At 35.8% G+C, this 24,778-nt stretch overlaps 1 protein-coding gene across 1 annotated transcript in view; it reads left to right on the top strand.

The window, feature by feature from the left end:
* Nucleotides 1-24,778, top strand: part of Usp24 (ubiquitin specific peptidase 24) — a 145,345-nt gene that overhangs the window by 41,457 nt on the left and 79,110 nt on the right. The window contains exons 8-24 of the mRNA XM_010610426.1: nt 3,523-3,588; nt 6,375-6,449; nt 7,000-7,158; nt 8,206-8,320; nt 8,496-8,599; nt 10,635-10,742; nt 10,897-10,992; nt 11,085-11,246; nt 11,446-11,493; nt 16,965-17,072; nt 17,668-17,817; nt 18,387-18,518; nt 19,448-19,559; nt 20,647-20,723; nt 22,027-22,167; nt 22,347-22,400; nt 23,287-23,402. Of these exons, the coding sequence (XP_010608728.1) occupies nt 3,523-3,588; nt 6,375-6,449; nt 7,000-7,158; nt 8,206-8,320; nt 8,496-8,599; nt 10,635-10,742; nt 10,897-10,992; nt 11,085-11,246; nt 11,446-11,493; nt 16,965-17,072; nt 17,668-17,817; nt 18,387-18,518; nt 19,448-19,559; nt 20,647-20,723; nt 22,027-22,167; nt 22,347-22,400; nt 23,287-23,402 (1,823 nt within the window). The remainder of the gene's footprint in view (nt 1-3,522; nt 3,589-6,374; nt 6,450-6,999; nt 7,159-8,205; nt 8,321-8,495; nt 8,600-10,634; nt 10,743-10,896; nt 10,993-11,084; nt 11,247-11,445; nt 11,494-16,964; nt 17,073-17,667; nt 17,818-18,386; nt 18,519-19,447; nt 19,560-20,646; nt 20,724-22,026; nt 22,168-22,346; nt 22,401-23,286; nt 23,403-24,778) is intronic.

Genomic DNA, 24,778 nt, shown 5'->3' with positions numbered 1-24,778 from the left:
CCCCTTTTTTTTTTTTTTTTTTTTTTAACACAGGGGATCGAACTCGGGACCCTGTTTTTGTGAGGCAGCTCTGTGCCACTGAGCAACGTCCCTGGCGCTCTCTACTCTTCTTATGTCACCTTCATTTTCTTACAGAATTTAACCTTTTGAGGCAAATAACTTTACCATTGATTTTTCACAGACTGTGGATCTGTCTGTAGCTGAGAGCACTTCCTTTTGAGCTCTTGTTAACCCATTTATGCTGAAAATTGCAATATTTTGAATTTTTGCATGAACTTCATATATGTTATGTAGAAAAATTCTAGGAACAAGAATTTGAAGAGAAACAATTTCATCATGTGTCATTGTTATGGGCATTCCAAAAATGGAACACTAGGCATTGAAAGATTAATTAATCAGTTAAAAACTTAGCTACTTGGCGTGTGCGCACGCGCACACACAACACACAAATATATATATATATATATATGACCCTCTCCTGGCTACCATAATTTAATCAGTGCAAAAACTAATGTCAAATAACTATGAATTGAAAATGTTCTCACAGCAATTATTCCTGTGGCACCATGACTCATCGACTCCCTTGGTACCTCTTTTGATGAGGTTTTAACATTGGTCAGGGAAAAAGACTAATGATAATAGTCTCACCCTTTCTTGATACTGTTCATCTTTAAGATCAGATGTCTGCCTGGTCACCGATACTAGCCAGGGACCTCTTCCTCCTGCATGGAAGTTACTCATGCTGTTGGACCATCATTTTGATACCCATTGAATACAGCAAGTACAGTAGGAGTGACATTATTGACCTGGAAGATAATAGACAATGATTGAAAAGGAAAAGAAAGAAAAAGCTTCAAAGTCAAGATTTTATCTAGCTTATTTTTCAAGAACAGATTGTTTAGATCATCAGGCAAATATCAGACATTAATCTCACTTTTCAAGTATTAAGATACTCAATAATTATATGTCATCCCTTCATTTAAAATAAAACAAACAAAAAACCAGAACAGCCCCACATTTCTACCTCACTTGAATGAAAACCACCTAAGGATAGATGTATAGAATGCAGGACTTATGCTTCATCATTGTCTTGATGTCATAAAGTTAAAGATAATTCCAAAATTTTTGCCTTCGATCAGACCATATTTTCAGAACAACTGTGTTATGTAGTGATGTGGAATTTTATTATTAGGTTGGATTGAGATGACAGAATTCAGGCATCAGAGAAAGAGATCAGAAGATTGAGACTCATTTTAGCAAACGAGTATAATTAAAATTCCTTGATAGATATCTGACTTCTGTCCAATTAAGAAGGTAGCTGTGTCCCAGAATAAATTTAGGGCATAATATAAGACAAAGTACAAATCACATACTTTTGAATTTGAAAATTATTGGGAAAAAACTAAAGTAGTTAAAAACACCTGTAACCAAGTAAATGAAAGTTGCTTTTCCTTTACCAGCACTGCCACACACATAGCTGCCTCCTAGGTAAGGATTATCCATTTAGTATGTACCCTTCCTAACCTTTTTCTCAGCTAATGAATCTGTACTTTCAGGTTGATATAGCTGAGCTTTTGTGACTGCAGCTATTTCTGGAAAGCTATACCATGATGCAGTCACTTACTGATGGACATTAGGTTATTGCTAAATATTTGCTCTTACAGAGTGTTTCAGGTACAGTGTACTTCTGTTTCTGAAGGACCAATTCCTAGAAAGTAGAATTTCTGTACCTTCTGTACTGTATACCTTATGAAATTGTAATTGTTGTATCTCTTTTCAAAAAGCTTATACCATTCAATCTGTATTCCCCCAAACCCATGACATTCTCAATAGGGCTAAATATTTTTAATCTTTAATTTTTCAATATAAGGGACAAAAACGATATTTTGTTGTTGATAGTACTCTGATTTCCTGTGAACTTGTTCATTTTATCATGATTATTGTGTACTTGCGTTCCTTCTGTAAATTAACCTATTTAGGTCTCTGTTAGATGGTGTATCTTTAGTAGTTTTTAGGAATTGTTTTGATAATAAGCCTATAAAGACTTAATCTATTTTATGTTTGTAATTTTTTTCTCCCATTGTTTTGCATCTCTTCATTTTTATTAATCATGTATTTTGCTATACAGAAGTTACACATTTTTATGTAATTAGATTTTACTTAATGATTTAAATTTTTATAATTTGCTTAGAGAATGTTTCTTCCACCTCAAGGTCATTTTTTACAACTTAGGTCTTAAATATATTTAGAATTGTATGTAATATCATTTTTTGGCCTTTTGGCTAAGATCAAGTGTAGAGTTGTTTATAATATTTATAAGTAAAGATTCAGTTTTACTTTCTTTGAGATACATAATCAACTATTTTAAGCTCCTCTATTGAATAATTGTTCTCTTCTGTTTGTATTTGCTGACTTTATGTGTGTGTGAACTTTTGCCTGAGCGTCTGTTTCAGTCATTTGTGCTTGAAGCATTTTTCTGTACTAGTATTCAAGTGCTTTTAATTATTGGTAGTACCACTTCTACCTTTCTAAAATCATCTGGGTGCCTCCTTTCTCTGAGAGCTGTACTCTGCTCTTGAGTGCATCCTACATCTATCTCTGATAAACCCTTCTCACACCTTTTTATAAAAACAAAATAATATAAAATAAAATCATCTTGATTGTTCTCATATTTTCACTCTTTGGCATATAGTCAACCTGTGAGGTTTCACTATAGAAAAACCTACTGAGGGCATGCTTGGAATTACATTAAATGAGTAGGTCAGTGCCTGGAGAATTGATGTTTTTACAGTACTGGTACTTTCCATTCAGAAATACGGTGCCTGCTCATTTTGAAATTTTGATCCTTCTTTTTTTGTTTTTGGTGTGTGTGTGTGTGTGGTGTTTTATAATTTTCTTCAAATGAGCCTTGGATAGTTTTTGTTAAAGGCATATTTTATTTTTCCCCAACTATGCTCTCCTTTTCCAAAAACTTTTTAATATTCTGCAGTATGAACTTCAGAATCATTTTTGTCTAGTCCTTCACCGGGAGCTTTATTAACATATTCTGCCCTTTTTTTTTTTTTGGTACTGAGGATTGAACTCAGGTCCTTGCACTTGCGAGGCAGGTGGCAGAACCACTGAGCTAAATCCCCAGCCCTATTCTGCTTTTATTTGTTTTGTTATGTTTTCTTTTAATTTTTGAGACAGGGTCTCACTATGTAGTTGAGACTGACCTGGAACTCACTATGTAGCCCAGGCTGGTCTTGAACTTGCAGCAATCCTCCTGCCTCAGCCTCCCGAGTGCTGGGATTACAGGCGTGCGCCACCACACCCGGCCATTCTGCTTTTAATTACATTAAATTTCTCTAATTTAAACAGATCACCATCTTCATATCACTACTTCTTATCGAATAGTTTTACTTGTTCATTCATAATCAAATTACTCTTTAAATTTTTCTCCAATGTAGGAAAAAGAATTTGCTTAATTTTGGAAGGAACAACCTTTCTCACATTTCTTTGTAATCTTCACTATCTTCACAGGCCGTCTCAGCATTGGTGCAGCCCTTAGGAGTATGTGCAGAGTATCTGAATCCCTCAGTAGTTCAGGTAGGATGGGCCACTTTACATTAATGCACACATTGATTGATGTAAGATGAACACACAGTACCTGTTTCTTTTTATCAGATTGTTGAGAATTGTGCTTAATCCAAGGTAAATTTTTTTTCAAAATAGCTGTTCTTTTTTTTTGGTACCGGGGATTGAACTTGGGTCCTTGGGCTTGCAAGTCAGGCCACCGAACTGCTGAGCTAAATCCCCGGCCCTCAAAATAGCTGTTCTTTTAAAAATATCTGAAGATAATAAAAATGCTTAATAATTCAAAGTATGAGACCTCTAACCTGAAAAAGGCTATTTACTTTAATGAATCATTTTATTGACTTTTTTCATTTTCTCATCTATAAAGTAGGCAACTTATCCCTATCTTCCTCTTAGTTGTGTGTCAGGAGTCAGTGCCTTTATGAGTTACTTCAAGTCACTCTTGAGCATTCAGCTAGTAAGTCACTCACTTCTGAATAACAGTTGCAGCACATCTTGTCTAAATTCCTGAGTCTACCATTGTTAACGTCAGCTGGTCAAGAAGAGTCAAAATATGAGTGTCAAGTTTTCTAATGCTAATCCATTATAACTTTTGCATACTTAAAAAACAGGCCATAAATGGTTTTAGAAGCATAATATCCTTCATAAGCAGTGTTTCTGTATGCCCATATGCATTATTCCATCTTTCCAATGTCAAATTTACTTAAAATTATTTTAGTCATGGAGATAAAGGTGTTTTTTTTAATGTGGGTACTGAAAATTCCTGCCATTTGTAAATGTTAGATACTTTAGATATCAGGGTTAGCCTGTAAGATTTTTAAGGGAAGTAGGATGGCTTGTTTAAATGTTTTCTTCCTTCTGTTAACCTCTTTAGCAGCATCTGCCACTCTTCCCAGTTTATGAAGCACATAAATATGACCATTAGTTTTGTATCTGAAGCACTAAGACATAAACAGGCAAAGTGATTTGTTTGAAATTTTAATAATTAATGATTGATTTTTAAAAAAAATAATCAGGTTCTGGATAGGATTTTAAATGCATTTATCCACACATTGCTCTATGGAAGGGAACTGAGCATAAATATTCTACATGCTAATTAGGTTTTTTAGAAAGTACATATAAGAGCATAGTTTAAAAAGAATAGGAAAGATACTAATTTCCAATGAAAGTGTATAGAAATTAATCTTTCTTTTAATTATACATGAATAGCCAGTCTTAAATTCATTCAGCAGTGAATTTATACCATGATGTAGGTTGTTTTTTGTTTTTTTTGGTATCAGGGCTCAAACTTAGGTCCTTCTGCTTTCGAGGCAGGTGGCAGAACCACTGAGCTAAATCCCCGGCCCTATACCATGATATATGTTATTTGACATAAACTAATGATTTCATTCACCACATGCTACTTGCAAGACATGGGAGACTTATTTTACGCTCTGTTCCCTCATCTGCAGAATGGTGATAGTTATAATACCTATCTTACGGAGTTGTGGTGAGGATTAAACAGACCCTGGCACTTGCTGACAATGACACCAACCTACCTCTTAATTGTAACAGCCACCAGTCCTTACTGGACAGTTGGCATAAAAATGAAGAAATTGTGTCTGGATAATTGTGTGATGTTATTTTAATTTGTTGATCATGTATTAGTGGCTGTGACAGTCAGATATTGTCTTTTTTAAACCTTACAAGCCAAATGTTTAAAATTATCTTACTTAAATGGAAGTAGTAGTTGAGCTAGTATTTCACCAGTTGTGACATTCTGTTTAGTTACCTGACTGGATTGCCATTCTGGAGCATTGTGTTCAGAGTCTCGTCTGTGGATCTCATTCATATCAGCAAGCAGAAGTAGTTTGTATGAAGCATATTTTGCCTAGTCTGTGTTCATTTTTAAGTTAAATACAAAATACTTATTACAAGAACAATACATTCTTGTGGTTAATGTTTTGAAAGTTTGCCTCCGTGTCTTGAGATGTTCTTAAAATCATTCTTATAAGATATAATAGCAGGGTCTGTATCTATAGTAAAGTAATGAATCTGAGAAACAGAGTCAGGTTAGGATTTGGTTAGGGCAGTATTAGCTAGGTAGTGGTGGCTCTTAATAGTAGAATTCATATTTTTCATGGTATTCTCTGCTTTGTGACTGGTGAATGAATAGCTCCTAGCTGGGGATTTAGCCCAGTGGTGTTACCTCCTGCCTCGCAAGCACAAGGTCCTGAGTTCAATCCCCAGTACCAAAAAAATTTAAAAAAAAAAATTGTTTAAAAAAAAAAATGTAGGGACAGTGAGAAGGATAGGGAAAGGGGAATAAGGAAAAAGGAAAAAAATATGAGAAAATGTAAAAATGGAATTAAAGTGTTTGAAGGTGGGGAGGGGAGGAGGGGGTGAAGGAAGGGTGGAGACAAGGGGAAAAAATGAGAACCAAGACCTGGCATGTAAAGGTACAAGATCCCAGTAATGAATGTAACTGTACTGCCTACCTAGAATGTACCAATAAATTCAATTTAAAATTTAAAAACAAATAGCTCCTCTCTCCTTCTGGGACAAATTCAAGAGTTTTAAAAGTTTTGACTTTGTTTTGCAGTACTGGGAATTGAATCCACATCCTTTGCACTGAGTTACATCTCGAGTCTTTTTATTTTGAGACAGGGACTTGTTGAGTCATTAAGTTGTCTAATGCATGAGCTTGGACTTGAAGTCCTCCTGCCTCAGCCTCCCCAAGTGCTGGGATTATAGGCATGTGTCATCACAACCAGCAGGATTCAGGGGTTCTTACTAACTGCAACATTTTGTTTCTGTAGCCCATGCTAGACCCAGTCATCCTTACTACAATACAGGATGTGCGGAGTGTGGAAGAGAAAGACCTCAAAGACAAGGTAAGTTGTGTTGCCAACTAGATAAACCATAGTGCCCAATAGTCTATCTACCAGAGCCAGGACTTGGAAGGTTAGCACAGCATTGCTGTCTAGAGTCTGGTCACCTAATTGATTCTCAACAAATTAATTTTACATTCCCTCACCCAAAAAGGTTGGTGTTACCTCAGTCAACAGAATGCAGTATTCTTGGTATGTGTTCACTATTCAGAATTCTACTGACTTGAATTTGCAGTCAATATAATGGAGTAGAAAAAACTTTAAAATAATTTAGTATTAAAAGCTTTTTTTTTTTTTTTTTTTTTTTTTTAGTTGTTTAAAACAGTTTTAACATTTAACGTGATTTATATGTCTTGGATTTCTTGAGCCGGTTTGGTTTGGTTTGGTTTGGTTGCTCACCAGTGTACTTAATTTCTGGTGATCAAAGTGTAGTTAGCTAGTTATGTAGAATATCAGGTACCCCAGACTTCTTAGCCTGTATTCTCCTGTGTGTTGTGTGAATTGGAATTGAAATGTTTTTACAGTTCTTTTTTCTGTTTTTATTGAATTAAAGAGACTGGTCAGCATACCTGAGCTCTTGTCTGCCATTAAGTTACTTTGCATGCGCTTCCAGCCTGATCTTGTAACGATTGTGGATGACCTTCGACTTGACATCCTCCTGCGCATGCTGAAGTCACCACATTTCAGTGCTAAAATGAATTCCCTTAAAGAAGTGAGTTTTACATTTGTTTCTATAAGTTAAAAGACTCAGGATCTGAAGCTCTGCCAAAGCTTGTGGTAATTAATGTAAAAATATTGAGAAAAAGAGAATGTTTCCCTTAATCATATAATGAGATAACAGTGACTATGTAGAAAATGATTATATAGAAAGGATTTATAATTGCTAATAAACCATCTTATTAGTATTACTTTCAAATTTATTCTCTGAAGTATTTAATGTTATTGTGACATTTTCTACGACGTAATCTCTCAGAATGTATGGTTTGAGATTTACTTTTTACCCCGAGGGACAGTTCCTTTTTATTTCACATGTGGGTTCAACCAAATCTTAAACAAGAATGCATCTACAACTGTGTGGGTCTGAGTAAAATGATAGAAGTAATTTTTTTTTTTTTAAGTTCCCTAAACTTGTATTTGGTAAATGACAAGTTTAGCCAGGACAGTTCAGTTGTAAATCCAGTGATCTTTCCTTCAGATCACTGAAGGGTTAGTTAGGATTCAGGATTCTTAATTGCGTGTGAAATAAACTAATCTTGAACCATTTTAGGCCAAAAGAGGAATCTGTTGGAAGGAGGCTTGGCTCTTTCACATAAATAAAAGACCTGCCAGGACTTAGTCCAAGTCTTCCCTCTGTTTTTCTGCGTATGTTGGCATTGTTCCTTCTATGCGCAGTGTGACATCTTTCATACGGTAGAGCCCAGTGCCATGGGTAGCTTCCAGACTGTACACCCTGCAGTTCTTATCGTCAGTGAGGGACTGACACTCTCTTCCTCATCCCAGTTGTAAATTTTGGAGGATGTGCCCTGACTGAAATGTGGGTTAGATGTGCATTCCTGAGCCAGTTAGCAGTGGTTCAAGGCGTAGAAGCAGAGAGGATGGCAAAACGTTCTTTCTAGACACATCGCAAATAGTCTGTTGATATCTGATTACTGCCTTTTGATACCTGTTGGCTAGTTATAAATCTTATAGATTTTACATATATATGTGGAGATTTTAATTACACATACTAGATTCGATCACATCAATCCTGTCTTTTCAGGTAACCAAACTTATAGAAGACAGCACTTTATCCAAATCTGTGAAGAATGCGATAGATACAGACAGACTGTTAGACTGGCTAGTTGAAAACTCAGTTTTGTCAATTGCACTGGAAGGTGAGTTGCTTTCAAAAAATAAAAATTAACACTTTTAAAAGGTACAAATCATTTCTTTGTATTAGATTTTGAACAATCTTTTAGAAAGTAACTGTGACTTTGAATTAATAGAAGTATATTTAGAGTCAGTGTTCACTGTATCTGGTGTCTTCCTCTCTGGTGTTTTTTCTATTAGGCAACATAGACCAAGCACAATACTGTGATCGTATAAAGGGGATTATTGAACTCTTGGGCAGTAAATTATCATTAGATGAGCTCACTAAAATTTGGAAGATACAGGTAAGTTGATCAGAATTATTTTTGCCCTTTTCTGACATGTATGGGTAACAGGAGAGGGAAGAGAGTGGTGTGTACAAGAAAGGGGACCTGTGTTTTGCCTTAACCTAAGCATCTGTACCTATTCTGTTTCACGGTTTTAGGTTTTTATTAAGATTGCTTACATCAAAAGGACTCCACTACGCCCAAGAAGTTCCAAACTACTGATTTAGTCTGCTAGTCTTATTTCTTAGATTAAGTTCTTAAAAACTTTCCTGAAGGTTATCAGTAGCAGACTAGGTTAGGTGTATGTATATCTTTTATCAGTCCAGGGCTGTGACTCTGTGAAGCATATCTTTAATTAGGACCTCTCTTTGGAGCCCCTGTGTATCTCATCAATATCTTTCATTAAGCCCAAATCTACTTGGTCTTATTGTCATTCAGTAATGGTATCATCCTTACCTAACTGGTAAGCCAGAAAAAATCCTAGAGCTCACCTTGTCTGTGTCCACGTAGTCACTATATGAATCAAGAGTCTCATCGGGAAACAAACTGTGCTATGTATTTGAAACACAAGAAATTGACTACAAGGGATTGTTTACAAAGGTGTTGCTAAGGTGGATGGTTAAAAATAAATATAGGAAAGAGCAAAGAATGAATGCTGGAGAAGTGAAAAGGAAGAAAGGATGCTAACTAAGCCCAAGGAGAGAACAGTGCTCTGAGAGGTGCTTTCCTTACAAGGGCTGGAACTGTCAGTCATGCTTTTGCCACTCGCACTTCTGGGAACACCATACTGCCTCAGCCCACCCTGTTTTTACTCTCTGAGCCTAAACCAGAGATGCTCCTGCCTTCCCCTGCCTTATTTCTCAGCACTGCCCCTCACCAGTAGAGCATACAGTAATGGGAAGATAGCTAGGAAAGGATTCTGAGAAGTGTAGTTTGTAGTCTCCCGACCCAACATTACTGAGCAAACTACAGAAGGTAGGGAGCAAGAATGAAAAAGAAATCAAAAACACTCCTAGGTCCATAGATTTTATTTGTCTTGGCCTTTTCGACTACCCTCATGTAATTTTGTTCTGTGAGTTTAAATTTTGAATTTGTATAAGGTTGAATATTAGAGATCATGGTGTCTGTATTGTGTATACCTACTACATTCAGTAAACATCTGCACTTGATCTTAGCCAAAAGGCCAAGAAGTGATCATTTAGTAAACATCTGTGTACACAGCAAGTGCAAGAAAATTAAAGAGTCTACAAATACCTCCCTGCTTTTCACGTTTCTCACATGTGTCACAGTAACGTGGAACAGTACCACTGTTGAAATTTTAAAGTGAGTGTTGACAGTAAGGCAATAAGGTCAGCAGTAGGTCTGCAGCTCTGACTTACTGCCCATGAGAGATACATATTGATTTAAGTAAGTCACACAGTCTTTATGAGCAAAATTAGAAGTAGGGCATATTATACTCCCATTTGAAGTTCTTGAAATTATTTTTAAAATATTAAAAGTGAATACCCTTGTCTTGTAATTTAGTCAGTTTGAGTTTCTTACCTAGTTGAAAATACAATGATACTGTACCTCGGTTTATGAACTTAATTTGTTTTACGGTTTGTGGTTGCTTTCGTGTTTGTGTGGAAAGGTGGCCATGGTCATGTTTGTCACGCACTGCAGAGCTGGCAAACTGAAACAAAATTTTGCTGAACGCTTTTGTTGCAAACCAAATTGTTTGTAAACAGAAGCATTCATGAACCCAAGGCATTACTGTATTTTTTCTCTCCTTAAAGTGAATGTCAGACTGAGAACTTGATTCTGGGATGTTTTTACTTTGTTCTGTTAGAGATTTAACACCTCTAGGAATTTAAATAAGGTCAGCTGATAACCATTGATAATGGTTGCTTCATGTAGTCTTGCCAGTATTATCATACAAGTGTATGCTGATTAGACTTCAATCAGTTTATTTTTGTTATATTTTTGCTTTTCCTTGTGTAAATTACCAGGGAGAAGACTTAGGTTTTGCCAAGTTCTAAGATTTAACATTTTTCCAATGTCTGCTATTTTCTAGTCAGGACAATCATCTACCGTGATTGAGAACATTCACACTATTATTGCGGCAGCAGCTGTGAAATTTAATTCTGATCAGCTTAATCATTTGTTTGTCCTCATTCAGAAGGTATGCATTCAGTTACAGTTGCTTACTTCTAAATTTTTCTAAAAATTTAAACTTTTGAGACCCGCCTCCCCATTTTTTCATTCAAGGTTAAAATTTTTGTTCATTTTACCAATTTGACTGTAAAGTAATTTCTGTTTCTTTTTCTGTTATACAGAGCTGGGAGACTGAAAGTGATAGAGTGAGGCAGAAGCTTTTGAGCCTGATTGGACGAATAGGCCGGGAAGCTCGCTTTGAGACCACTTCTGGAAAGGCAGGAGAATCAAATAGATCTTTTTAGTTACAAATGCTTGTTGCAGTTGGTGTTTGCAGATCGGCTGGCTCATCCTAGTGGTATTATTGTAGGTGTTGGATGTACTCTGGGAACTGGCTCATCTTCCAACCTTGCCCAGCAGTCTTATTCAGCAAGCCCTGGAGGAGCACCTGACAATCCTTAGTGATGCATATGCAGTGAAAGAAGCAGTCAAGAGGAGCTACATCATTAAGTGCATAGAAGATATTAAAAGGGTTGGTTTCATCTTTGGTCTAACTTTATTGTCAGAGCAACAACACTGCCTGGGAAATTAGAACCAAATAACTTTCCTGCCTATTACATAAATTAAACTAAGTGTTCTGTTTGGAAGCTCTTACCTTAGAGTCTACGATTGGGAAATTATAAGTATTTCTTTTATAAGACACTTACTTTTCTTTTAAAATAAATTTTCAGCCTGGAGAATGGTCAGGTTTGGAAAAAAACAAGAAGGATGGATTCAAGGTAAGAATTTGCAGATGGACACAACTAAAAGGTATACTGATTGAATAATTATTTTGAATAAGTTGCACCACAATTTAAAAGTACTAAAATGCTTTAGTGTTTTTAAATTAATATCCATATACAAACTTGATGTTTATGATCTGTGCTTTATTTAAAGATTGGGTGTTACTTTCTCTTAAAGGGGAAAACGTAGTGGCACATTGAAAGAATAGTTTTATATAACTTTTATAAAATTATAAGACTTTCATCTTAGTTTTCCCCTCTTAAATATGATCTAATATGTACAACTTTAATAAGTACAATGGATTCTTAAATTTCATGCCCATTTTTCTCTCCTAAGAGAAGTAGAGGAACTCCTAGATAGGACAGGAAGAAAGGAGAGGAGTTTCACTCAGTGCTGGCACTTAAGTAGCACTTCAGCTGCTAGGTTTTAGTCCATCGCTGCGATAAAGGCCTAGTGCTCGCACTGGATTTCAGAAGGGAGGATTGGATGGTGGCTGCAAGAGGGACTGGGGCTGTGGAAGCCTGGCCTGCAGCGTCTCCGGCTTCCTATGCTGGGAGCTTGTGGAATATCCTGGTGAGCAGATGTAGTAGTAGCAATGGTGGCTTTACTGCTGCTCCAGTCGGTAACCTTCCACTATTCCTCTTGAGAGCGATTCTTATGGTTGCCAACTCAGTGCATTGGGCTTTCCTGGTTGCAGCAGTCCTCGCCTGAACAGTATTACCTTCCCACATACGCCCTGGCTTGCCCAGACCAAACTATTTCATTTTATTAAAGGAGAAAAGTTTGTGGTATATCAGCAAGTGGCGTAGTATTTCATTGGTCAGTCATATTCTTTGGTTTTCACTGATATTTCTTAAAAGAATTTGAGATACTACTAATTTTCATTGGTATATTCAAAGACTCAACTCTTACTCATAGGCTTTGATGACTTAAGGGCCTTTTATTCTCTAGAGTTGTATTTGATCATAAGGTTTAGTTGGGAGCATTTAAAGATGTTGTGTTTCTTACTTCTGACACTAAAATTTGATTAGGTGAATATTCTGCACATGACCTAGCTTTAGAGATTTTTAAAAGCATTCCCAGACTAGAGCTAGTAGTGCTGGAGTTATAAGAAATTATTCCTTTAATTCAACAACAGTGCTGTCTTTCTACTCAGATGCAATTTGAAATTTTCCAATTTTCTCAGCTCAGTGACTCATATAATTTAACAGCTTCTTCTTATGACTAAGGAGTTCATCAAGTTATCGAAGAAGTTTAGGTCCTTCAGTAATGTAACAGGAAAAGGGACTCTGCAGAAAAATGGTCTCCTCAGCAGCAGGTGGACTTCTTTATAGATTTGAAGGTCAAAGATGAAAGTACTTTTCTTTCCCTCCAGGGAAATGGCTTTTGAAACCAGAAAACCCTCCTGAACCATTATCCCTTCCTTGTTGCAGCTCAGCATTACCCAGCTCTGCAGTCCGTTGCATCATTGAATCTTTTATTGCTTTTCTTGCAGTCACTTCATTCATGTTTGTTGTTTTATAACAAAACTCAAAAAGTAACAGGAAAATTTCTGGAGTCATTTTGCGATACTTGAAAGGAATAGTCTTCCTTTTTTATTTTCCCACTGCTCCCAGTAAAGAAATTCTGGTGTACCACTATTTCCTTCTAAATAATATCTTACATTTTTATATAGCACTTGCTAGTTTACAAAAGTGCTTTCACAGATACTTTCTTAAAGTACACATTGCTAAAGGGGGTCAGTGGGAAGATCAAAGCCCCCTGGATATGGCTCCAGGCAGGGGAGTGAATTATTTACTGCCACTAAAGGTGTTTCTCTATGCTATGCCCTTTCCTGCCAGGCAGCAAGGTGGGCTGACTGGGGATTATGTCTCCCTGCCAGGCTACACAGAAACTAAGCAAAGGGTAAGACAAGATCACCCACCTCTTATTCCCCTCCCACCCTAGCTACCTCTGTTCCCCAAACTGATTCCCCTTCCCTCTGCTTTTGACACTCATAAAATTCCCAAGTCCCACTGTTGTGTTCAGAAACTCTGACCTTTATTTCTTAACTTTATTTCTGTAGATTCTGCCAGGGTTCCCTCAGCTCCCTCGGTCCTCTTTCTTTCCTTTGCTTCTTTTAGACCTTCCACTCTCCATCCCAACCCTTTCCCTCTTAATTTCACTTCTTTTTTCTTTCAATTAAAAGTTTAAATGTACTTATCAAAAAATTTTTACTAAACAAAAAAGCATTTTTTAATTCAATCAGCAGTATTTGCGTATTCTTTAAGTTATTGTCTTTAGGCCTCCTAGCACAGTGCCTGGCAGGCTTTCTGTAAATTCTAGTCCCCTTCCTCTTACTTCTTCCCCTTTTCCTGTGAGGGTACTCAAAACTTCGCTTGTATAGACTGAGTATCCCTTATCTGAAATGCTTGGAATCAGAAGTGTTTCAGATTTCCAAGATTTTTTGCATTCTAGAATATTTGCAAAGATTGTACTGCAAAATTTTGAAATTATAAGTGCCATGAAATAGGAAACTTTTGAGCATGATGTTAGCACTCAAAACGTTCAGTTTCTGAGCACTTTTGAGTTCAGATTTTTTTATTAGGAACACTCAACTTGAACATGGTTGAGTTGCCTCATGTAACAGAAAGTAAAAGTAGCAAGGTGTCTCAAGACAGACAAAATCACAGTGATGTGTTAGTAGATGAGGAAATACTTTTTAAAAAGTTTCCTCTCATCGGAAAATTTCTGCTTTGGTTCCAGATTAAAGGCTAAATCTTGAAAAACAAGACAGATAATAAAGTGAGGATGTTCAGTTTTCAGAAGACAGAACTGAAGAAGAAAATGAAAGCTTCCTTTAGGTGTTTAGAAGATTTGTTACAGAGAGATTTGATTCAACTTTTTTCTCCCGAGACTTACCCAGAGACATGTTTCAATAGAGTAGATCAGTGAACTTGCTTGTGAGAATAGGATGAAAACAGAACACGTGCCTTCTGAGTAGTGAGTTCCTCATCACTGGAAATACTAAAAGACTAGTAAATCATTTAACAAAAAATTGAATGAAGAGAATTTACACATAGGTTTACCTAAACCAGTTGACCTCACAGGCTTTATCTAACATTGATCTAATTTGGACGTCCTATTAACAACTCCTCATGAAATCTCAGTTCCAGGACTTTGTTAATTATGTTCCTTTTGTTTACCATAATCGCATCAGAGAAGTAAAATTTAATTGGGGAAGAGTAGTTTAAATTGTTCTTGTAACTTGGCAATATAATACCATGACAAATTGGGATAAATAACATCTTTCCTAGTTGCTAAACTTTAGAAGGCTATAGAAAAAAAATTCTTAAATTCCTGTTTTAGAATTTTCTTATATAGTAAGTTACAATCAATAATAAATTTCCATGTTAACTAAAAGTATTCTAACCATATTGACTTAATTGGTCACATTGATACTTATTACTCTTACTGCTTAATGCTAGAGGGTTCATGTTTATATCCTGATTTTTGTAATCTGTTGATACCGATTTGAACAGCAGCCTCAGTTTGATTGTTACTATTTTGCAACTTTTTTATTTTAGCAGAAGTACTCTAGATAGTCTCACGAGTAGTTGGCTTTAAATATATACCTTATTTCTGTGATTCTAAGATGCTAGTCAGTGTAACCTGAATCACAGATCATAAATTTGCAGAGAAAAAAAACTGTATATTGAATTTTTACCACACATTGTTTAGATTCACAGTCAGATGCTAAATCCAAGCTGTTTTGACAAGTCACGCACAACTTCCCTGTGGTGCACTGCCTGTCATGGTCTACAGTCGTGCTTTGGATCACTCTGAAATATTTCAGGCTGGCTGTGTAATTTTGAGACATGTTGAAGAATATAGAGTTTTGTGTACTTGTCCTCTTTCATTAAACTCAAGCTGCTTTTCCTTAACTGAGTGATACTAAATTAAACAGCTCCTTTGCATTAAGGTACAATTGAAGACAGACATTTAGTGCTCCTCATGGCCTGATTCCATCACACTTTGAAAAACACTTTTGTCTGAGTCCATTAACATTCTCTTTGCTCTTAATTGATGGACACAATCAGCATTACATCATTTTGTACTCTTTTTGGTAACATTTAACAAGTCAGTGATCCAAATTTAAACTTAAAGACCATCTTTGTTACTATTTCCACCAAGTAACTAAATCAGCTCTTATGGCAAATACCTCTTCTATATAATTAAGTTTGCACAAACTGAGGTAAAGACAGCTGTATCAAACTTACACCCACGCCTAGTGGCTGGTAAGTTTCTCTTGATAGTATGAAGTATCAATTTAAGAAATGTAAATATTTGTAAAACCTATGTCTTACACTCCAGGAAATAGGGCATTTGTTAATTGACTAGCTAATCATTATGAAGCAAGGAAAACAGTATTGTTTTGGCAATAGCTTGCCCATATTTATATATTCAGTAATAAAATACTCTTCTGCAAAAGACATCTGCAGTATTTTTCCTACCCAAAAGGATCTTCATTTTCCAGGAAGATTCAATAAAACTAGAATTTTTAAAACAAACAAAATCAGCTGCCTTTTAAATAAATACTGAGGGTTTAATAAGCTTTGATTGGTTTTTGGTTGATTAGTAGTGCTTAATCTGAGACCACATTTTGTAATGAAATTCTATAGTTCAAAAGTTGAGGTTTATTCAAAACCAGTGTTCTTTTTTAAAGAGTGTTGCATGAACATCAGACTTTTCAGATCTATACTGTGAAGGCTAGATTGTCAGGTACCAGTTTCAGAAATGCTATAATACATTTGAAAGTGTTTTTGAAAAGTATAAGGGAGCAGGCTGAAGAGATTGTAACAATTAATAAAAATGGCAATGAGGGGATAATGAGGATTGAACCCAGGATCCCACACGAGCTACGCGTGTACTTCACCTCTCAGCTATGCCCCCAGCCCCTTATTAATAAAAATAGAATTACCTCTTCTGAAATTGTTTTAACTAGGAAATATAAACAGATCTATTTTCTTCAGTATTTAGACTACTATCAGTATTGGATCAGATCCTTGACGTCTTATTCATATAAAAAAGATCATATTCTCGCTCCGTTTTACTTGCTGGCCAGTTCATTATTAAGCTTTGCCATCAATTTATTGTGTCAGTACGTCTGAGCACCCTGTGCTACTTAATCTGTCCTCTGAAGTTGCTAATTCCCTATTGTCTGTTTTTTGCTGATACACCCCTGTACATTTACTGTCACTTCACATCCGCTCCTGTTTGCAGTTCTTGATTTAGGAAATTGCATGCAGAATACAAAATTGAAGACTGAATTATGAGTGCATGGAAGAGCTATAAATGAGCAATATGAAGAGGAAAATAATAGAATGTGTAACAGTAAAACCTAATTGACTTGGAAATTTTTTATAGCTGATAAATGAGCCTGCCATTTATTTCGAAATTTAATTAATGCAACTTCTTTTTCACTTAGTCATCTCAGCTTAATAATCCCCAGTTTGTATGGGTGGTACCAGCCTTGCGTCAGCTCCATGAAATTACCCGTTCATTCATTAAGCAAACCTATCAAAAGCAAGACAAGGTGAGAGGATAGTGATTTTGATTATTATACAATTACATAACTTCCAAGAGAACATGGCTAAAATTTTTGAGTTTATAGCTTTACAATTACTAATGTATATGATGTAATTTGATAATCTTGATCTTAAGCATTCTTGCTTTCATGTCTGTGGAACTTTTCTTTTGATGTATCCCTAGCTCCTTTCCAGTTTATTTTGTGCCTTATTTGTTGAAATAAGTAAGCGCACTTTTAAAAATCAGAGTGGTGTTTTAGAAATTTGAAAAGACTCAGACATGTTTGGTATCACAAACAGATTAATTTGCCTAAGAAGCTACAGCTTTCAGAGTGTAATAAACTTGAGAAGAAAAATCCAGAAGTGTATACAGAATGTGAAATAGCCCTTTTCGAAGATTTTTAAATTTCTTTTTAAATAAGAAATCTCTTTTAGATGCAAGTAAAATAAAATAGTAGACAGGTTTATTAGTTCCCTAGTAAATGTACATGCCAGATTGATATTTGCTGTTATGTAGGAAATGTGAGTGTTTTCTTATTTAGGATAACATCCTAAAATAACTGCAAATTGTCATACCACTTTTCTTTTATTGTTTCTGCTAAGAGCATTATTCAAGACTTGAAGAAAAATTTTGAAATAGTGAAATTGGTAACGGGAAGTTTGATAGCTTGTCATCGACTCGCAGCAGCTGTGGCTGGGCCTGGGGGCCTCACTGGACTAACGCTCGTGGACGGCCGATACACTTACCGGGAGGTATCAGGCATTGTGTTTCTGTTTCATGATTTGGAGCATTCATTTGGCCTTTTATTTTTCCTTAAATTATAATAGTAATATCTGTTGACTGTAACCATAAAGAAGTAGCATGAGTTATCTTTATAATAATGGTACAGTTCTGTATCTTGACTATAGACTACCCAAGATGAAGTTTAGAAAATACTATTTATGAGTTCATCTTACAGGAACTCACTTAAAAATTGCATATAATAAACTTTTTAAAAAATCCCTTTTGTCTTTGATTTGAAATAGTAATTGCCAGTTCTGTGGATAGTGGGTTTTATTTTTCAAATCAGTTGATTAGTAATGTTGCTTAAAAATTAGAAAAATATCTTAACTCTCCATTGGTGAGCTTGTGGTATTTTATTTTGAAATTACTGAAATTATAATTTATTGACATCTAAGGTTGACTGAATTTGTAATAGACTTGAGGCAGCTTCTGTTATGTTGTACTGTTCACTAATAAAGTTTTGTTTTAATGTTTCTTTTAGGCATGAATATCTGGAGTTAACTGATTAGTTTTGTTTTATTTTGTTTTGTTTTTGCAGTATTTAGAGGCACATCTGAAATTTCTGGCATTTTTCTTGCAAGAAGCTACATTGTATCTAGGTTGGAATCGTGCCAAGGAAATCTGGGAGTGCCTTGTAACAGGCCAGGATGTTTGTGAACTAGATAGAGAGGTAAGAAGTAGGTATCATGGATAAAGTAAGGCAGAAATATTTCAATATTATATTCTTGCTTCTTTCACTTTTTTTTTTTGTTTGTGATGGGGTACTAGGGATTGTACTCCGGCCCTTGTGCTTACGAGGCAGGTGACAGAACCACTGAGCTAAATCCCTGGCCCCTTTCACATTTTTTATATGTCTCACATCTTCAGTTTCTAAACACTTGTATATTGTTTATGAGCATAAAATAGTATGGGCTAGGAACTATAAGTGCTGAAAATATTGTATGTATGTATCCATTATACAAACAAAAACGAAAGTACTTTGATAATCTTGATAGCATTCTGGATACAATACCTTATTTAACCAAGTGCCTACAAATGAAGAATTCTAGGTATATTTTAATTTTTCCTCCAATGAAGTTAATTTTAAGTTACAACTAGAATCCTTTGACTTCCTTAAAATGATGTTGCTCTTCCAGAAACAGTTAACAATGAATCAGTGCCCAGACAGACTTTTAAAGGTATAATTAGACAGCTGAAAACAGATTAAACGAGGAACAGAACACTTGCTTTCGTGCTTGCTAACAGTGAATCTCAGTTTCCTCATCTCATCTAACAGAATAAGTATTAACTACTTCATAAGATTGTTGAAAGAACTCAGTATACGATGGTGTCTGGCACACACAAGAAGACTTAATAAATGATGATGAGAAAACTCAAGTGTAAAATTCAGTGAAAAGTAGGAGTGCATATTTTGTTTATGTAGCAGTTACTTAGTAATTGCTTTAGTTTTAGAGTTCTAAGCATTTCAGTTTTTAGTGGTATTTTGGCAATTCTGTTAACTCTTGAAGTATTAAAAATAGTGTCTCTTTCCACTGTGGAATGCGTATTTGCCTGAAACAGTTGGGTTGACTATAGGACAATGTCTGTCTTAATCCACAGATGTGCTTTGAGTGGTTTACAAAAGGACAGCATGATCTTGAGAGTGACGTTCAGCAGCAGCTCTTCAAGGAGAAAATTCTGAAATTGGAGTCCTATGAAATCACTATGAATGGTAGGAAAAAACTTAAAACTTTTGCTTTACTTCTTATTCTTCCCTATCTTTGTAAGCTTATTTCTTAGAAGCAACCAGTTACTTTGATACATCCTTGTAGAATTTTCCCTGTACTCATAGACAGACATATACACAAATAAATTACTTTTTGCATAAGTGATATCTTATAATTAAACATAGCCTGATAGATGAAATTGCCTTTTTGAAATTTTCTTAGTACAGGGTTATTATAATAAAACTTTATCAAAGTATAGAACTCTTCAGTTTTTAAAGTGTAGAATGAGTAGCTGTGAGTATATTCACAAAGTTGTGTGACCTTCACTTCTGTGTAATCCTTGAACATGCTTACCACTCCAGAAGGAAGCTCTCTACCCATTGGCAGTCACTTTATTTCTTGCCTCAGCTCTCACCTATTTTTTTATAGATCAGCCTACTGTGGACATTTGATATAGGTGGAAGCTTTGCTTCCATTCTTTCCATTTTTACTTTTTTTTTCGTCCCTTTCTTCCTTTCTCCTTCCTTGTTCCCTTTCCCATTTGAACATTTTCTTCCCATTTCCCAATTATCTATTATACACTTTAGTCCTTATTTCCACTTTCAGTTTCTCACACCAGAGAAACAATGCAGTATTGATAGGGTTCTTTGAAGCATAAAAGTTAGTTGATTAGTTCCAGCTTACCTTTATGCTCTTTTGCTTCTTATACTTATTGGTTTGGTTTGGTTTGTTTGTATTTTAGGTGGGATCTTGCTTTGGTGTTCAGGCTAGTCTTGAACTGCTGACTCCTGGGCTCAAGCGACCTTCCCACCTCAACTTTCCAAATAGCTGGGTCTGCAGGCACGTGTCACTGTGCCTGGCTGTTTGTGCTTTCAATACTTTAGCTCTTTTTTTTTTTTTTGGTTCCAGGGATCGAACTCAGGTCCTTATGCTTGCGAGGCAGGCACCTGAACCACTGAGCTAAATCCCAGGCCCTGCTTTCAATACTTTGTAGCTAAGAAATTATAGTGAAGAGTTTTATGTTTTTGCCTTCTAATCTGTTTTTATTCTTTTCATTATGTGTGTATAAATTTTATCATTTTATAATTTCAGGTTTTAACTTATTTAAAACTTTTTTTGAAAATGTGAATCTCTGTGATCATCGATTAAAAAGACAAGGAGCTCAGTTGGTAAGTACATTATTCTATTATTGAGATACTTTGGATTATCTTGTAAAACTGTATTCTGAAAAAATATGTGTGTATTAATTGAGCGAAAACATGAATTTTTTTTTTTTTTAAGATGGAGCTCTCTGGGCCAGGGATTTAGCTTTTGCCTTGCCAGCTCAAGGACCTGAGTTTGATCCCCGGTACCAAAAAAAAATGAAACTAGGATTAGAAGTCCCATTTGACCCAGCTGTTCCCCTACTGGCTATCTAAAAAGGGCTGGGGATTTAGCTCAGTGGTTCTGGTGCCTGCCTCACAAGTGCAAGGACCTAAGTTCAATCCCCGGTACCAAAAAAAAAAAAAGACGGAGCTCTCTGCCTTGAAGGCAAAGCCTATCCTCAAGTGCGATGAAGGCTCTCTGTCCCCACTTCTGCACTCCTCAGCCACGTAGGCTGTTGCTACTCTGCTCACTTATCCCACCACTGTCTTGGCATCTTGCTTAGCTGGGGCAGCTGTAGGCTCCTATGGCTAGATGAATTTGGAAGAGAGGCTTTACTCCTGAGATCCAGCAATTCACATGTGCCTAAACAAGAGGTAGAATCTTCATTCTGATGATCTCAGTGGCAGGGATTAAAGAAAAAAAATGTAGGAACAGACAATGAAACAGGAAAATGGGGGTCTATAGAATGTTTATAGTTTATAGCTATGTTTACATGTGGCCTTTAAAAAAGAAAGGTTAAAAACTTTTTTTTCAATTTAAGTCCCTTTTATTCATATGCTGGCTTCCTGGGATGGTAAAGATATTTATAAAATCTTACAATTGCTACTTATAACTGAGCATTTGGAAAACCAGATTAAGCCCCAAGAATGAGTAATCACTTGTAGGTTGACTTTGTTTGTTTGTTTGTTTGTTTGAGGAAAAGCTCATAAAGATGGTGTCCATCTTACTCTTGAGCTGTTTCAATAGCTTATGTGAGTAACGTCCAGCTGGGTTTCAGGAATGTTTGGAAAAATGTGTGTCTTTCTCCTGGTTCCCATAGAAGTTACACATTGTTTCTGTGGTTGATTTTTTTTTTAAAGTTCCGTGTCAGTACACAGTATTTTCTGCAGTTTTAATTCATACTGACCCAAAGAGGTGCAGGCTCATTTTTTTTTTTTTTTTTTTTTTTTTTTTTTTTTTTTTGGTACCAGGGATTAAACTCGGGTCCTTGGACTTGCAAGGCAGGCCACCGAACCACTGAGCTAAATCCCTGGCCCTTTCTGTAATTTTGTATCCCCAATGTACTGTATAATTTGTATGTAATTTTAACTTTTCTCTTTTGAACAGTATGTAGAAAAGCTGGAATTAATAGGAATGGATTTCATTTGGAAAATAGCCATGGAATCACCTGATGAAGAAATTGCTAATGAAGCTATTCAGTTAATAATAAATTATAGTTACATTAATCTAAATCCTAGGTTAAAGAAGGTGAGTATCCAAGAAAAGAAGTTACTCAGACAAAAAAGCAGAAATTTATGTATATTTTATTAATAGATTATGATCCTCGGCATGCCCCCAAACTGTTTATTTTGATGTTTTGTCCTTAATAATGATAATAACTGAATGCCAAAACGTAATGTAAATTTCCATATACTTCTTATTTTTAGGACTCGGTATCTTTACATAAGAAATTCATTGCTGACTGCTACACAAGACTAGAAGTGAGTAGCGAATTTTGTTAACCTGTCTTTGAATTGAATTTTTTTCTCCTTTGATACTTTTATATTTTTAGGTAATATATAATGCTGATGTTTATAGCTAGATCCTATCGAATTTGTTGAGTACCTTGTTGAAGCGCAGAGAACAGATTTTGTCCATGATAGCCCTGATACAGAAATATACTAAGAAATTGTTCCTTTTCTTTACCACCTCTCTGTCCCATACCACCCACTTCCCTTTTGGAAGAAAACAGGACTGCTATTCATTCTACCTTTTTAATAGTCTTTTTTTTTTCCTTTTTCTGTCCAGGAACTTTATGTAAGCACTTGGCTTTCATTCTTACCCTTCACATTTCTCATAATTTATACAATAAATGCTATTAAAGAGCACATCAGGACTCTCAGTTGTAGGTGGTATTGGTTGTATTTGTCCATTAAAAACCTGCTGTTTAATATTATCTCGTATGTATTTCTAATACCTTATTTCCAAAAAGCACCAAGCATTCATTTTTACTGGAAATTTGTGCTTAACTTTTGTATCTAATAATGAGTGTTCCAAAAACGTAAAGTGCTACTGACCCCAAATGTCAACAAGTTAATCTGCCTAGTGATCAGCATGTGCTATAATCTCTACAGTATTTCCTATCCAAATATACCATTAAAAAACTTTATTCAAGTTCCTTTATACGAGGTATTGTGTAAGTTTTAACAGATGTAGAGCAGTGGTCCTCCTCTGGGTCTTTATTTTGTCTCTTGGGGTCATGTGGTGATGTTTAGAGATGTTTTTTACTATCATTACTAGAAAGGGTCCAGGTGTTTATTAGTGTATAAAGTTCAGAGATCGTGCTGAATGACCTCCAATTCAGATGAATGTTGATTTATTTTATAGGCAGCCAGTTCAGCTCTTGGTGGCCCCACTCTAACACACGCTGTGACCAGAGCCACAAAAATGCTTACAGCAACTGCCATGCCAACTGTAGCAACATCAGTTCAGTCCCCATATAGGTAAGTGATTACAGAAGTAAAAACAAATACACAGCACATAAATAGATACCAGGTTTTTAAAAAAATTGTTATTTTTTTCTCTGGATGTCTTAATTATTGGCTTCCTCATATTATGTAATAGTGTTTCCTAATAGTCATATTCTGAGGAATTATATTTTCTATATCATATACCTCCAAATCCGTATCTTGACAATCTGTAGGCCATTGCCAGAAACACCCAAGCGTAGCTGTGGCTCTACCCACCTGCCTTGTGGACAGGTTCTGTTGTTGTGAAGGTGAAGCTCTCCTTATGTTGCCCAGGCTGGTGGGAAGCTCCTGGCCTCAACTGACCCTCCTGCCTTAGTTTCTTGAGGAGCCAGGATTATAGACACATACTACTGTGCCTAGCTAATTGGTGCTTTTATGTATTTCACAGTATTTTTATTCCCTGTAACATGAGTAATATGTTTAGGTGGAATAAAGATATATTCAATGTACAAATATGTATTTTATTACATATATAATATTATCTAATAAAATATTTCCTCACCAATAACTTTTTATCTTTGGTCAAATCTAGGGCATTGATGAGGTAAGCAAAATAGAGTGGAAGATGGTGATTGGTTAAAAATCATGTATGTAATGTAATGATAGTCAATTAAAGTACTTATTCTATATGTTTGTGTTAAAACTTTGAGGTCACATTGCTATGATTAAGCTTTCAGCTATTACCAGCAAAATCTGAATTAAATATTTGCTGAGTTCTTTAAAATAGTAAGAAACAATGTGTACTTAGAAACATAAGGCTGAAGTAATTAACATACTTTAGTGGGGTTTTAGGAACCTTTCAAGACTGGTAAACAGCTCCACATCATTGATACCTGGGATCCTGGTGTGGGCTCACCAAATGGATTTGCCCTCCATGCCACACGCTGCTTGCCCTCTGGTGATGGGTCCTTGCATAGTCAGTCTGTCTGTCTTCCCCTTCCCCTTCCCCTTTCCTTTTGTACTGGGGATCGAACTTGGGTCCTTGCGCTTGCGAGGCAGGCTCCAGAACCACTGAGCTAAATCCCCAGCCCTGCATAGTCATTCTTTACTCCTGGAACACTTTGTGTATTTTTTATTCACTATTGGGGATACTGTTTTTCTTTTCAAAACCTTCCTTTAAAAGGGTAATCAAAGCAATATCCTTGCCCATATTCTCTTTTTTTGTTATCTTTTTCTAAATGAGTTAATACTGTATAGCTGTACTTTTGACTACACAGAAAAACACGTAATTTTAAAGCCTTATTATAAACTCTTAAGTAGATGCTAACAATGTATAATTTCAAAGTTGAATTTGAACTGAAATGTAGCTTATCTCATTTTGCTAGTTTTGAAAGAACTTTTCAGTATGC

The sequence above is a fragment of the Fukomys damarensis genome, unplaced genomic scaffold (genome assembly GCF_012274545.1).
Source record: "Fukomys damarensis isolate Sample0158 unplaced genomic scaffold, DMR_v1.0_HiC HiC_scaffold_23, whole genome shotgun sequence".
Classification (NCBI taxonomy): domain Eukaryota; kingdom Metazoa; phylum Chordata; class Mammalia; order Rodentia; family Bathyergidae; genus Fukomys; species Fukomys damarensis.
Note: the sequence above shows the minus strand (reverse complement) of the source record. Positions and strands in the feature narration are given on the sequence as shown.